Genomic DNA, 14,716 nt, shown 5'->3' with positions numbered 1-14,716 from the left:
TGAATCCTGGATTTAAGAAATAATAGAAATTTGTCATCCAGCACCTATTTGTGTGATGTGGGATCCAGAACGCTCAGGACTTGGCAGGGCAAACTGTTTAGTTATGTTGAAGGGCAGTGGCTAGAATACTGAGTCGTGGGGACCTCTACTCTTTTCTTTTCTAGGTCTCATCCTCAGCAATTCCCAAAGCGGGAACACGTTTTATAAGGAGTAAGGCGAGGTCAAGGGAGCAGACGCGCGCACTCCGAAGGAAAACTGCAAGTGAGTGCCGATGCTAGCAAGCAGTCAGCACGACTGGAGCACGGGCGCAGAGTGACATTGGCACGGACGGGAGACACAGCAATGGGTCAAATCCGAGGGCCCTGGGAGCCACGGAAAGGACTCAAGGAGCGTGCACAGACCCCGAGTGCGTCAGTTCCCAGGGGGACCGTCTGAAAAACCGGGAAGCTGGAGACGGCTCCAGGAGAACTCGGAGAACCTTCAGTTCCAATGCCACGCCCCCCCCCGGGGCCGCCCAAAATTGGGAAGGGCGGACACTCTTTCCACTGAGATGGACTGAACGTTAGGGCCGCCCCTGCCCAAACTTCGCTTACTTGCCGTTTACCGAGTTTAAAGAGTCCCCTCCTTCCCTACCCGTAGGTATGAAAGCGTCGCAGATACAGTTCCGGGTTACGCGCCAGAGCAAGGGGTGGTACCAATATTTCCAAATCCAGGCATCAAATCCCGGGCTTCCTCCCGCCAGTGGGGCGGGGTGGGGGGGAGGGAGAGAAAGCAAGAGAAAATGGACACCAATCAGAATGTAGACATGGAAGGCGTTCACACTCAGAACCAATAGGAGAACTGGAGGGCGGGGCCGAGGATGCCGGTTCGCTCTTCAGGTTTAAACCGCGGCGGCCAGGCGGTTAACTGCAGCTTCGGCGCTTGGGTGTGCTGTGCGCCTGCGCGAGCTGCTGGACGCTAACGGAAGCCTGCGGAGCTTCGCCGGCCTGGCAGCGGTACTCGGTGCGGCGAGCGGACCTCGGTGGGGCAGGTAAGGGGGTAGAGGCTGAAATAGGGGGTGCAAGGGCCCATGGCAGCCGGCTTCCCGCCGTGCGGAGAGTTCGAGTTCTGAAGAGCACGGAATGGGAGTTTCCCCACTGGCGCGCCGTCTCACGCCTGACATTATCTCCCGAACACAGGTTTACTGCTTCCCAAGGCTGGGGTAAGCTGTGTCGTGCTGTGCCCTTGGCGTGCCTGAGCCCCCCGAAGTCACAGTGGGTGTCCGTGGCGCGCCCGACGCCCACTGCCAGCCCGGTGGCTGCCCTGGCTGGCACCTCCGTAGCTCAGAGGGCGGCGAGGGGGCGGTGTCGCCGCGGGAGCCGGGTTCCCCGGAGGCCGCCAGCATCGGAGGTGACAACCACGCCCGAGGCCAGGTGGGCACCCGGTTGTCTTTGTTGTTCAGAGATCAGTCTTCCCAGCCCGTAGTTGCGCCCTTTGTGAATTTCTGGGTGTAACGGTGCGAGCGTGGGAAAACGAACCCAGTAGTTCTGCCCCAGATGATTATAAAGTTGATTTATAAAGATGATTATAGAGTTATACCATCCCGTTGTTTTTAGAAATAAATCCAAGAAGAACGATCGTATAAAGGAAAATACTAGATATTCCGCTGATCACAGATAACCATGAAAAAAAAACCCGCTTCATATTTGGGTTCCCTTCAGATATATTAGTTCTGAATTTATATATATATAATTTTCATTATCGTTTTTAATGGGTGCATGGCATTTCTTGCAGTGGCTGTGCTGTACAATGTGATATATAACCAGTCCCCTCACGATGGACACTTGTTTTTCCCGTTTCTTCATCATAAAATAGCGTGGTGGTGGTTACATGTGCCTATACATGTTTGCATTCTTGTTCAATTTACCTCCTTAGAATAATTCTTGGAAGTGGATTATGGCTTAGAAATTGTGGTGCAGTTTAAATTGTGATTCATAATGGCAAGCTGCCCTCTAGAAAAATTGATATCCCCCCCATCTACACACACATACAGGGTGTAGGGTGCTTATTTCTCCACAGTCTGACTGGCATTGGGTATGGGAAAATCTTACCAATCTGAAAAGATATCTTAATATCTCTGTTTGGGTTATTAATGAGATTGAACATCTTTTTCTGTGTGTATTAGTCATTATTTCTTTGGTAAATTCTGTCTTGCCCTTATTCTGGTCCCCTTTTCTGGTGTGTTTTTACCTTTTAATAGCTTTCTAAGAGGAATTTGAATTAGTGATTTTGAACCTGTTAACACGTATTTTCCCCAGTTTATTGTCTCTTGAATTACGGTTGACTTTTGCTGGGTATTTCATTTTCTCTTGTTTTGTTCATTGTAGTTCTTTAAGCTACTTTCTTACCTCCCCAGAGGTAGAGAAATTTGTTGTAACTCTACAGAAACCTCCCTGCAATGGTTAGAATCTAACTAGTATCCTGGTTTAAAATTCTCCCCTTTCACCCTTTAAATCCTTGTACTTGGAACTACTAAGGATGCCAAGTTGCTTAGGATTTTTGGAGAGAGGTACTATTGGGTATTTTGGTCAAAATTATCATATCTGCAAAACATAAGCTGCTCTAGCTTCTATGTGAAAGTTTCCTCCTAAGTAAAGGGAAAGAATTATTAGTTCTTTATTAAAAACAAAGAACTTATAGTTAGTTATCTGTGAGCTTTACTAACGTTTGTATTTTACTATTTGCAAACACCCTTCTTCATACATTCAAAAAAAAAAAGGAGTGTACCATAATTTAAATGCAAAGAAAATAACATGTTAATTAATCACTGTATAGTATAGTACATGTGATGTTAAAAAAAAAAATCTCTTTGGGCTTTAGTGTTGGGAGATCCTCCTAGCCCAGAGTCCTATTCCATTTCTGTCTCTGCTTTATTTTATCTTTTTAGTAGGTGGTTTTGTATCGCATGAACATTGAAATAAATGGTATAAAACCTCTCACAAAGCACCATTTTATTATTTTTTTTAATGTTTTATTTATTTCTAGGAGAGAGAGAGAGAGAGACAGCGTGACCAGGGGAGGGTCAGAGAGAGAGGGAGTCACAGACTGAAACAGGCTCCAGGCACAGAGCCCGACGTGGGGCTCGAACCCACAAACCGCGAGATCATGACCTAAGGGAAAGTCGGACCCTTAACCGACTAAGCCACCCAGGCGCCCCAGCACCATTTTATTTCTATACGTATCAGATATATATGTTACATATATGTGTTATATATTCATATATAATGTGGACAATCTCATTTAATTCCTTCCATTTTTCCAATAAAGAAAATAAGATCTAAGGTCTACTTTACTTCTGACTCCGTACCATGAGTCAGAAACTGAAATTTATAATGAATATTACCTCTGATAACGTAAGTAATTTTGTAGTTAGATTTTAAGATGCGTCATTGCTTCCTCAATGATGATTCTCCTGAATGTATCTATGGTAACTACCAAAAAATAATGTCACTAAATGCTTATTCTTCTAGATTTGATAGTACAGCCTAATTAACCTTGAAAGGAGTTTATTTAAGATCTAAGACGCTGATCCTCTAACTCAGCTTGCTTCTAAGGGATCTCTATGGATGGTGTTTTAGTTAGTGTTTTTTGTCCCATGAATCATTTCTTTAAAGTTGATTTTTTAAAATAGTGATTTCTTAAACTCTGTTCTTTTCCAGGTTTTTCTTGAAAACTAATGGCAGTGGAGGTACATTGAAATAAGGTAGGAAATTGAAAAAAAATTAAATGCTTTGGTTTTTCCTTACATGTTTAAGTGAGGATATTCTACTATACTCAATGGTTACACTAAAAACAAAAGGATCCTGACATCAAAATTAAAGAGGAAAGCCNAACATTATATCATAATATAGCCATATATTAAGGCCATATATATATATATATATTTTTTTTTTTTTAGAGAGAGAGAGCAGGGGTGGGTCAGAGAGGGACAGAGGACCCAAAGCAGACTCCATGCTCTCAGTGCAGAGTGGAGATGTGGGGCTTGAACTCCTGAACCATGAGATGATGACTTGAGCCAAAACCAAGAGTTGGAGGCTTACTTGACTGAGTCACCCAAGTGCCCCAACAATGTTTTCAGCATATGTAAAAGGTTGTGAAGACGATGATGACTATGCAGTCGAGACCAACACTAGACTGATAAGCTTTGTAAGAGATGCTGTGCTTTACTGAGTTAGGCCATTTTCGGATAGTATTGTGCCTGGCATAAACCAATGTATCAAATATTTAACAGACTGAATTTCTTACTTTTAATTTCTCTCTTAAAAATAAGACACTCAGGCAAAGCCCTTTATGAGAATTGAGAGGAGTAGTGAATATTTCATATGCTTTAAAAAAAATTTTTTTTAATGTTTATTTTTGAGAGAGGGAAAGAGAGCATGAGTAGGGGAGGGGCAGAGAGAGAGGGAGACCCAGAATCCAAAGCAAGGTTCAGGCTCCAAGCTGTTAGCACAGAGCTCAATGCAGGGATTGAATTCACAGAGTGCAAGATCATGACCTGAGCCAAAGTTGGATGCTTAACCTACTGAGCCACTCAGGCATCCCATTCATTTGCTTTTTAAAAAGACAGAATAAGAAGGGTGCCTGGGTGGCTCAGTCAGTTGAGCATCCTACTCTTGATTTCGGCTCGTGTATTACCCCAGGGTCATGGGATCGAGCCCTGCATTGGGTTAAGTGCTGGGTGTGGAGCCTGCTTAAGATTCTCTTCCTTTCTCTCTCTGCCCCTCTACCCCACACTCTCTATAAAAATTAAACAGCATAACAAGTTAGACACTTGCAGGATCAGGCTTTAATGAATTTGAAACAAGGCACAGGTTTCCACACATATGTGAATCCATTTCACGGTTGTTTTTTTGCTTCTTCCATCTCTTAATCACTTTGGACAGGAATGAGAATGTTTGAATTCTCTTAGTGAAGCAAGAGCTTCCTTTATAGGGCTTAGTGTTCTTGGCTTGGGGTTTTTTGGGGGCGGTTATTGTTGTTTTGTTTTTTCAGAGTGCTGATGATCTGAAGTTTTAGGACTTATGTAGTACATATTTTCTTGTATTTCTTTTCTATCCACCTACCGCTCGCTGGTTATTACCTCCTAGATTCTGTTATGGTTAACTGATGCTTTTAATTTCTGTATCAACACAGATTCTCTTTGTTGGTTTCTCCAAAAGAGTATTTTCTTCCTCCATTGTATCATGACAGTCCCTTTTGGGTTTTGTTTCTTCCTCAAGGAATGAATGTGGGTGCTCAATGCGTCCCCTACGTACAAAATGCTGGATCCGGGATTCTAATCCTTGGCATTTAGGACGATCCATTAGTGGTTTATATGTGCGCATTTTCACTCCTTCTACAAAGGCACTGGTCTGCTTTATGACAGATGGCTTAACATTTCTCCATTCTATCATTCCATCCATCTCCGGTCCTATAATATATACAATCAAACGTAACCACAATAGAATCACCTCCAAACTTTATATAAATATACTACTCCCATAACCCCATATAACTTTGGTTCTGGTAAATAATCGTATCTTAGGAATTCCCCTCATACCTGTACCACAGGGCACTGCCACAGAGTCCAGTCCTTGTAGCATGCTGTACAACATGTGAGTTTTCACAGCATGATTAGCCCATAGTTGTTGGAGGTGGGTGACATTGAACTCCTGAACCTCTCGGTCATAAATCCAGTTGATATTTTCAAACTTACAGTCATACAAGACTAGAGGAAATTCTACAGCCATACTAGAGAGAAAAAAGAGACAAGAAACAGTATGAAAGTACACAGCAGCCATCCAACAGTTTTTTAAAAACAAGTTGGGAGGGAGGGGTAGTTGGGTTGAAAGGAGGGGAAAAGCTTTGTCAGTATTAACAGATAAGAAAGTAAAAAACACCATCCCTGACCTTGAACAACTTTATAATTAAAAGACAAAAGAAAAACAAACCATGAATCAACTTGTTAGGCCTCACTCATAATGCTATAACATTATTTTTTACATTTTTCCAAACCTGTTAGCTTTGCACAGAGGCAGTATCGTAGCCAGTGAGGTTTATCCGAGGCGCTATTATTGCTAATTGAAACGTGTTTCCAAACTTGTTAATTTTGTATAGTATGAGGGAAAAACTAGATTTCACTGCTTAGGAATGAATTGTTAGTCTATCTAACCTTAGTCTAGTCTCAAAAGTCTGATTATTCTTTATACCTTTCCTACCATTTCAGACACTGAAATTATGGAAAAATTTAAAACAGTAGTATGACTGCCCAGTACTATGAAGCAAGGAAGATTTAATATGAATAGTTTGAGTACTCACTTTTAAACTTCACCAGAACCTAACAATAATACCATTAGCATAAATTCAGGGGAAAAAACATTTAGGAATGAATGTTATTTTATTTAAGGGGACTGGTCCACATACCTGTTTCTTACTAATGGGATAGAACGACAAGAGGAGAAAAAGCTAGCCCTCCTGCATATTCATGACATTCTCCAAGTTAGATTAAAAGCTTCATGAAGACAAAATAAGTGACCTAGTTAATTAGACAGTTGTTGGAGAGGAAGATATGTTAACCTTTAATTTTTTAAAATATTTAATCTACTTAAAAATATTCTAACAGCAACAACTGTCTTTTGTTTTTAACATACCTGTATTGAGGTTTCTGGGGGTTTTTCTCTATGTTCAGCAGCTCATCAATAATCTCTGGCTTCTCCATTCCTTGGCCAATCAGAAAAAGGATAGCCATCATGCAGCGGACTTGATGATAAAGGAATGCCTGGCCTGTCACTTCAAACTGACATAACTGGAAGGGTTCCTGCCATCTCTCCTTATCCAGGGTCTGGCCCACTAGCTGTACTTGAGCAGACAGAATAGTCCTCTGAAAATTAATCACTCCGTTGGCTACATCCATTTTACATAAGTTCCTAAAGTCATGTGTGCCCACGTACTTCTGAGCTGCATCGTTCATGGTCACGATGTCTAAATCAGCATGAGGGAAAAAATAGCGGTAAGTCCGCTCAAGACAGCTGAACCTAGCACTGAAGCTGGGTTCCACAGGGGCCCAGGCCAGTACACGGATGTCTGGAGGGAGTACCCGATTGAGAATGTGGGTATAGCGGATCTCTTTAGCAGCATCATTGACTTCATCTTTTAAATTAAGATCCTCTGAAGCCCTGTCCTTCGGAAAGTGAGAACGAAGGTCAAGAGAAATCACCTGCGGAATGAAAGAAAGATGGTTGTTTTAAAGACACCATCTGAATCCTTGGTATGTGAGCCTAGACTATATGGGTATTGCTTGCTTTAAGAAACAGTATAGTGGCCCTTACCTGTCCAAAGGCACTAACTCCTTTGTCTGTTCGCCCACACCGGTGATAGTTGGATGTCTGTCGGCTTTCTACTAGTCGAGTCTTGGTTAGAGCCTCAAACAGTTTCTCTTCAATTGTATTGTTTGTGTTTTCCTGACTGGCAAAGCCCTGGTATCCCCAGCCCAGATAGGCTATCTTTAGAGCTACATGTCTTCGACCATGAGCGCTGAAATCAAATGCACGCTTCGCTTTTCCAGCTCCTGAAGAATGTTCTCTCATGTTTGAGTCTTTGTTGTTGGCCTGTTCTTTTTTAAGTCTTTGTACCTCCTGCTCCAGTTCCTGTACTCTTTTTAGGAGTTTCTCAGTCTGGATTCTGTCTATGTCATTTTCAGCCATGATAAAAGACCACCAATCCCAGGGATAAAGAAATCACATAGGTCCACTCTACCTGAAAAGAGAGTAAAAGGATACAAGTGTTTCAATGTGGATTGATTACTTTGGTGATGTCCATATCATTCCATCATAGGCAAATAGTACTTAAGATTTAACTTAATGCCTAAAGGATATATTTTGCTTCTGCCCAGGGAGACAAGCATTAGCTTAATTGCTCTGAGTTGATCATCCACAGATCCTGTTCTTTTCTATCCTCTGCTGGCCAGTTCACAGGAGAAAAGGAGAGGAGCATCAAAGTTTGGTCAAAATTTAGAGAAAATATCTGTAGATCCCATTTCTCTCTCTGCTTCATTAGCTGTGAAGATTAAAGACTCATGTTTTTGATATTTTTTCCTTAAAACATCTCCTTTTGACTGCTTGTCACTTGTCTAATCTTTCTAATCATAAAATCTGTTCATATGGAATATATATGTCTACTCAGTTTCTATTGCTTTCCAATATTTCATATAAAATTAGTGGCTTGTATGTTCTGTCTTCTAACACTCAGTTCTGTCTTAAAGGTGGTACAGCAGAAGCTAGCCTGATTGACGAAACTTGTCAATGATTGTACTTCATATTGGAAGTAGAGCCTGAAGTCAAGATTTTCCCACTCTTAAGTAGTTTTGATGGCAGAGAGAAGGTAATTAAGCATCATGATCCTTTTTTAAAGTCAGATTTATGCTCTATACCTCTAGCAGTTAGAAAAGTCAGTCTGGAAAATTAAGATGTTGCAATTCCTGACGTATTTAAAAAATCTAGGGATGAATATACTACATTCTTAAAATTGGGACAGTATTATATTAGACAGTCTAAGACTGATGGCCACTTTATTATGGATTGTCACCAAATGTATTCTAAGGCTATGTTATCTGGGTAGCTCATTTCGTTTTTGGCCTTTGAGAATTCTGTAGCTATAATAGATTAAAAGTTTAAATATAAAAAAATGAAACTATAATAAATACTAGAAGAAAACCTTTCTTTTATAGTCTTGGAATGTGAAGGGCTTTTCTATGTAAGATACTAGAGAAGCCTAGAAATTAAAGAAAACCAAAAAATGTGATTACTTAAAATTAAAAGTTTCTACTAGCAGAAAATAAAGTCAAAAGGTAAACAACAAACTGGAAGAAAAATAAGTATGGCAAAGCTCAAATTTGCTTGGCATAGAGTATTTTTATGAATATTTTATAATTTAAGGATCAATAAGAGAAAGTCCAACAACCCAAGAGATAAATGGGAAAGAAAAAGCATTTCATACAAAAAGGGGGAAAATAGCTTAAAAGTGTATGACAAGTTGTTCAGTTCTACTCAGTGTAAATGCCATTTATATGAGAACCATTTTTTTTTTAAAGGTCTCTAGATTTTATTTTATTTTTTTATTTTTATTTTTTTTACACAAATAGTTTATTGTCAATTTAGTTTCCACATAACAGTGCTCATCCCCAAAGTGCCCTCCTCCATGCCCATCCCCCCCTCCCCCCCACATCCATCAGTCCTCAGTTTTTGTCAGCATTCAAGAGTCTCTCATGGTTTGCCTCTCTCCCTTTCCCCCACCATTTCCGCCCTTCTTCTCCCCCTTGTTCCTCCGTCAAGTTCCTCCTAATCCGAGAACTATTTTTGATCAGGCCGACTGCAGAGAAGGTTTGGTAGTACACCACTCTGGAGAGAGAATCAAGAAACAAGCTCTGAAAGATGCTGTCAGTCCAGCCTCTTCAGAGGGCAGTTGACAACATCTATCAAATTGAGCACTCCCACATCTTTTGACGCACCTACTCCATTTCTAGAAACTTTACATAAACATAGGCTTGCACAAGTATGTAAAAACTGAAAAGATACTTGTAACATTCGTTTTTCACAAGACTGTGAATTAAATTAGGGACTGAACGAATAAATTATGGTACTTCCATATGTTAGAATTCTGTACAACGTTAAACAAAATGAAGTCCATGTGTGCAGATCTAGCTGGATCACCAAGACCATCTTTAAAATGGAGGAGAGTTGCGGGGCATCTGGGTGGCTCAGTCGGTTAAACATCCGACTTCGGCTCAGGTCATGATCTCATGGTCTGTGGGCTCGAGCCCTACATCAGGCTCTGCTGACAGTTTAGAGCCTGGAGTCTGCTTCGGATTCTGTGTCTACCCTCTCTCTTTGCCCCCCCTCCCCCCCATGCTCTGTCTTGCTCTGTCTCAAAAATAAATGTTAAAAACAAAATTAAAAAAAAAAGTCTCAGAATTGTATTAACATGCTTCTTTCTGGTATAAAAATGTACATGAATACGGAAGATTACTAAAGAAAGTATAAGAAACTGCCTTTCAGAGTGAGACCTTACTTAAAATTACCACGTGCAGTACAGCATAGGAAGTCTAGTCATGACTATATATATAGTGTTGTAATAGCATTTTAGCTATACTTGTGGTGAGCTTAGCATAATCTATAAACTTGTCAAATGTACACCTGAAACTAATGTAACATCATATGTCAACTATATATATATATATATATTTTTTTTTTTTTTAATATTTTTTAAATTTATTTCCAGGAGAGAGAGAGAGAGACAGCAGGGGAGAGTCAGAGAGGGAGGGAGACACAGACTCTGAAACAGGCTCCAGGCTCTGAGCTGGCTGCCAGCACAGAGCCCGATGCGGGGCTCGAACCCACGAACCGCGAGATCATGACCTAAGCGAAAGTCGGACGCTTAACTGACTAAGCCACCCCATATTTTAATTTTAAAAAATTCCCATGTGCATATACTAGTTTTTCAGTTTAAAAAGAAAAATTGTAGGGTATTAAAAAAAAAAGAAAAAAAAGTGTAGGGAGACAGGAAATGGCAGTACCTATCCTAGATCCAGTCGGGAAACTAGCATTGGGCATTTGGTTGGCTGATTGGGGTTTAAAAGTTAATTCAGTGACAGGGTCCTGAGATGAACAGACTTAGCTTGGCAACTGAAGATGTATTAAAATTACTTAAGCACAGGAATGGTTATGTGCATATCACTGCTTTGTGATGATTTTGGATTAAATCACTCATAGGTAAAAGCAAGGACTGAAGCCTGACTGCCTGAGTTAGACTTCCAACTCCATCACTTAAAAGCCTTATAACCTTGGGCTAGTTCTTTAATCTCTTTATGTCTCATGTTACTCGTCTCTGGAAAATCGGTAATAAGAGTACCAGCTCCCTCACAGGATTACATAATTAGTAAATGTTAAGTACACAGAACAATGCTAGATACATAAAGTGCCCTTCTCAGTGTAAGTTGCATAATGTACATTAAGCATCATGTCCCAAGCTTTTTTTTTTTTTTTAACGCCAGAACTCACCTGTCCTGTCCTAGGAGCTACTATAGGTAGCAGAACTCTGCCAGGCATTAGAAAGTGGGAGCGAACCAGAAGAGTGGAAATAAAAGCAGGTGGTGGATTTTCTGGCGCTGACTTAATACTCCAAACTGCTACCATACTACCCTGTACCAAATTCTATATTTTATTATAGAACTATTACATTTATGATTGCCTTAGCCATTCTTTCTCTGTTTGACTACAATAAAATAATAAACACAAGAAGGGAGTGAACAATTTATGAGCTGAGATTTATCAGAAAACTGATGAGTATTTTTTCTTGCAGAAGGTCCTATAGTGGAGGAGAAGCAATGGAGGAACTCATGGGACACAGTGGACAAAAATGGGCTGATATGGATCCGGAAGAACGAATGCTGGCGGCTGCTACAGCTTTCACCCAGATCTGTGCGGGGCAGGGTGAGGGAGATGTCCGAAGAGATGCCCAGTCTATGCAATACGACCCCTACAGTAAAGCCTCAGTAACCCCAGGGAAGCGACCTCTCCCTGTGCCACTGCAGCACCCACATGTAGAAAGTAATGCCACTTCAGAAATAGTCTCAGAGGCCTCCCAAAGACTCCGAAAGCCAGTGATGAAAAGAAAGGTGTTGCGGAGGAAGCCAGGAGGGGAAGTCTTAGTGACAGATGAGTCGGTTATCAGTGAATCAGAGTCCGGTACAGAAAGTGATATGGAAGTCTGGGACTTGAGACAAAAGCTAATGAATCTGCAGTTCCAGGAAGACAGGGAATCCCCAGTTGACATTTCACAAAAATTTAATTTACCACAAGGAATTTCTCAAGATGAGCTCATGTGCTATCTACGAAGAGAAGGAATGGCCGCTCCAGCTTATGAACAAGACCTGATTGTTGCCAGCCGACCAAAGTCCTTTATTCTCCCAAGGCTGGACCAGTTGAGCCGAAACCGGGGCAAGATAGACCGCGTGGCCCGATATTTTGAGTACAAACGAGACTGGGACTCAATGAGGTTACCTGGTGAAGATCATAGAAAGGAATTACGCTGGGGTGTCCGAGAGCAGATGCTTTCTCGAACAGAACCCCCACCCAAGCCCCAGCACATCTATGTTCCTAACAATTACCTAGTGCCAACTGAGAAGAAAAGATCTGCCCTTCGTTGGGGTGTTCGTTGTGACCTCGCAAACGGTGTCATGCCCAGGAAGCTTCCCTTCCCTCTTTTTCCTTCTTAAGTGTTTTTTTAACCTCTTTTATGGGATTGTTTGGGGGGTAGCCTGGTTCCTTCTTTCTCTCCTTTTATTTAAGTAGAAACAACTACCTTGAAAGCCCATGGAACATGATAAAGACTTCATCTATCACTGGTCTTTCCTAAGTCAAAATACCGTTGGTATCAAATGCTACTTTACTTCCAAATGACCACTCTCAAATCCAGTAATTGCAAGAGAAATCATGCCAGAGAAGGAAAAACAGGCCTGGTCTTTCCACTTTATCAGATAGCACAATTTCTGTTCTATGCTGTTTCTAACCTTTGGCCGATGTGTGAGTTGCTATCTTTAAAGTTGCTGGGTGTTAAGCTTATTCATTAAAGAATTTTGAAATTTTTTGAACTTGATCTTATTTTTATTTGCTACTTTCCAAAATAAGATGATCTCAAAACAAGGTTATGATTCTCCCTCCAATCATTACTTCCATCATACTCTCACCGCTTAAATAATGAGAGCCAGAGGATGGGAACAAAAAGCTGTCCTTTATGCATACAGTCCTAAAGGAAGGAAGGAGATTAACAACACAGATATCCTCCAGTACTAAAAGAATATAGTAAATCCAAAAAACTTAAGTGATTTTCAACAGACGCTCAGTAACAGTGCTATATGTGTAGGATTCTAACCCAAGTTTTATTCCAGAATTACTTCAATAATATATTGCCCTCCAATGATCACTTCTAGAATACCATGCTTTTCGTAATTTGTCACTGAGGTTTTCTTGGAAATTATGCCTGTCACTTGAAGGCTGGTCCCTCTATGAAACAACTTAACTACGAATACTATCTAACTAGATGCAGATACAAATATCCAAGTGAATTTGGCCTATTTGGGTACAGACCAAAACGCTAACTCTGTTCACCTTAAATTGGCTCTATTCTTGATGCTTCCAATCCAACAGGGAACATCTAAAATCTGGAGGATGTCATTTGTAGCATTTGAAGCCACTTACAGTGACAGAAATAATTTGCCTGTTTAGGGAAAACAGCTGTGTGACATAAAAATGAATAACGTTGACCATTCCTATATGCTAAAATATATTTTCACCAAAATATCTGGGCCACATTCGTCCAGTTCCACTGGAAGGCATTTATCAGGGAAAGAAATAATCAGTGACTCAAAGATAGATGTGGGATATGCTCACGGCAATTAAGTAAAAATTGAAAACTATCCCAACAGTAGTGAAAGGATCAGGAATATTATCCTCTGAAAATAATGGGAAGCTATTGACAAAGTGCAAATTAAGTGAAACAAGCTGTAAACTATACAGTATGATCACAGTCATATACACAAAGCACAAGAAAAAAATCAAAACCTTACTGGGCAATGAGATTAAAGGTAGTCTTTACACTGCTTATTTAGGAAAAAGAAAAAACTTGAAAGCATTTTATATGCAAATTGCACCAATGACGTCCCTTTATATTATCTCAAAGCCCACTATCAACCCAAAAAGTTTACTGACTACCTAGTTTAACCCTTTTTTCACCAGAGAACTAGACCAAAGGCCTTATGCAGGTAGTAAGATTTGTGGCAAAAAGAGGACTTGGGTCCAAGACTCCTGACTATGTGCAATGCTTCCTCCAGCACACGCAACGCCTGGAAAGGGGCTGCCAAGTTACCACAAGGAGGGAAGTCGTGTGTGCGCCGAGTATGGACTGTACATATAACCAGATATCGCTGGAGTTTTAATACATTTTTTGAAGTTGAAAAAAATTAAATCTCAAAATATTAATAACCAATAGGGTAGCAGAAAGAGTTATCCATGATAAACTTTATTTTAAACCAAAAAGGGGAAGGAATGATAAACTTTATTTTAAACCAAAAAGGGGAAGGAGGAATAGCCAAGGTTCAGGAGACACGCAATATGATCACTAAATAGTAAAAAGCAATGGTGTGGAAAGCTATCTCCCAATTTGGAAATAAGTCGCCACACGTCCCTCTCCACCTACTACTGGAATCCCGACCTGTACTAGTATTTAGTTTTGTGACCAAACAAATTCTGAGGAAGCAGAGACTTAACTCCACAGTCCAAAGGCTTTCTAAGTAAATTGAATTACAAGATGTTCCTACTGCTGCGAGTCTCTACCAGGAACATCAAGCACCAGATACAAAAACTGGGTCCTAAGCGAGATCCCATGGCCACCCACCAGTGCCTGCAAAAACAAGGGGAAGTGGTGGAGAAAAAGAACCATCCAGCTGTTTATCCACTGATACGTCCCTCTTTGTAGAACCCAGAAGACAATTCATCCCCAAATCCCCTTACTTACCTTCCGGTTGCCGACCACGCAGCCTTTCGCGAGACAGGAAGCTGTCACTTTGCGTCTTCTGCGCGCGCGCCCAGGGTCTCATGGGAGATGTAGTCTACCCTTGTGGGAAATGTAGTTCCAAGAGACCGAG

At 41.0% G+C, this 14,716-nt stretch overlaps 2 protein-coding genes and 1 non-coding gene across 7 annotated transcripts; 2 read left to right on the top strand and 1 right to left on the bottom strand.

Moving 5' to 3' along the window:
- Positions 1–919: 919 nt before the first annotated feature.
- HYLS1 (HYLS1 centriolar and ciliogenesis associated) lies at positions 920–12,664 on the top strand. Of its 4 annotated transcripts, XM_077756587.1 has the most exons (5): positions 920–1,030; positions 1,179–1,412; positions 3,699–3,742; positions 8,279–8,397; positions 11,374–12,664. In XM_077756587.1, the coding sequence occupies exons 4-5, from the start codon at positions 8,384–8,386 to the stop codon at positions 12,287–12,289; spliced, it is 930 nt and encodes a 309-aa protein (XP_077612713.1). In that variant the 5' UTR covers positions 920–1,030; positions 1,179–1,412; positions 3,699–3,742; positions 8,279–8,383; the 3' UTR covers positions 12,290–12,664. The 4 variants fall into 4 exon arrangements, with proteins under 4 accessions (XP_077612713.1, XP_077612714.1, XP_077612716.1 ...); XM_077756588.1 differs by lacking the exon at positions 1,179–1,412; XM_077756590.1 differs by lacking the exon at positions 8,279–8,397.
- Positions 3,925–14,624, bottom strand: PUS3 (pseudouridine synthase 3). 2 transcript variants are annotated; one of them, XM_077756585.1, is made up of 5 exons: positions 14,587–14,624; positions 7,347–7,773; positions 6,669–7,234; positions 5,579–5,769; positions 3,925–5,449 (listed from the first exon to the last, which is right to left on the bottom strand). In XM_077756585.1, exons 2-5 carry the CDS (start codon positions 7,719–7,721, stop codon positions 5,139–5,141), a joined length of 1,443 nt encoding a protein of 480 aa, XP_077612711.1. In that variant the 5' UTR covers positions 7,722–7,773; positions 14,587–14,624; the 3' UTR covers positions 3,925–5,138. The 2 variants fall into 2 exon arrangements, with proteins under 2 accessions (XP_077612711.1, XP_077612712.1); XM_077756586.1 differs by lacking the exon at positions 14,587–14,624 and adding an exon at positions 11,868–12,192.
- LOC144225431 (U4 spliceosomal RNA) lies at positions 6,039–6,173 on the top strand. The gene has a single exon (XR_013333302.1). It is a non-coding gene; the product is annotated as a U4 spliceosomal RNA (small nuclear RNA).
- Positions 14,625–14,716: the final 92 nt, after the last annotated feature.

The sequence above is a fragment of the Crocuta crocuta genome, unplaced genomic scaffold (assembly GCF_008692635.1).
Source record: "Crocuta crocuta isolate KB4526 unplaced genomic scaffold, BGI_CrCroc_1.0 scaffold172, whole genome shotgun sequence".
Lineage (NCBI taxonomy): Eukaryota > Metazoa > Chordata > Mammalia > Carnivora > Hyaenidae > Crocuta > Crocuta crocuta.
Note: the sequence above shows the minus strand (reverse complement) of the source record. Positions and strands in the feature narration are given on the sequence as shown.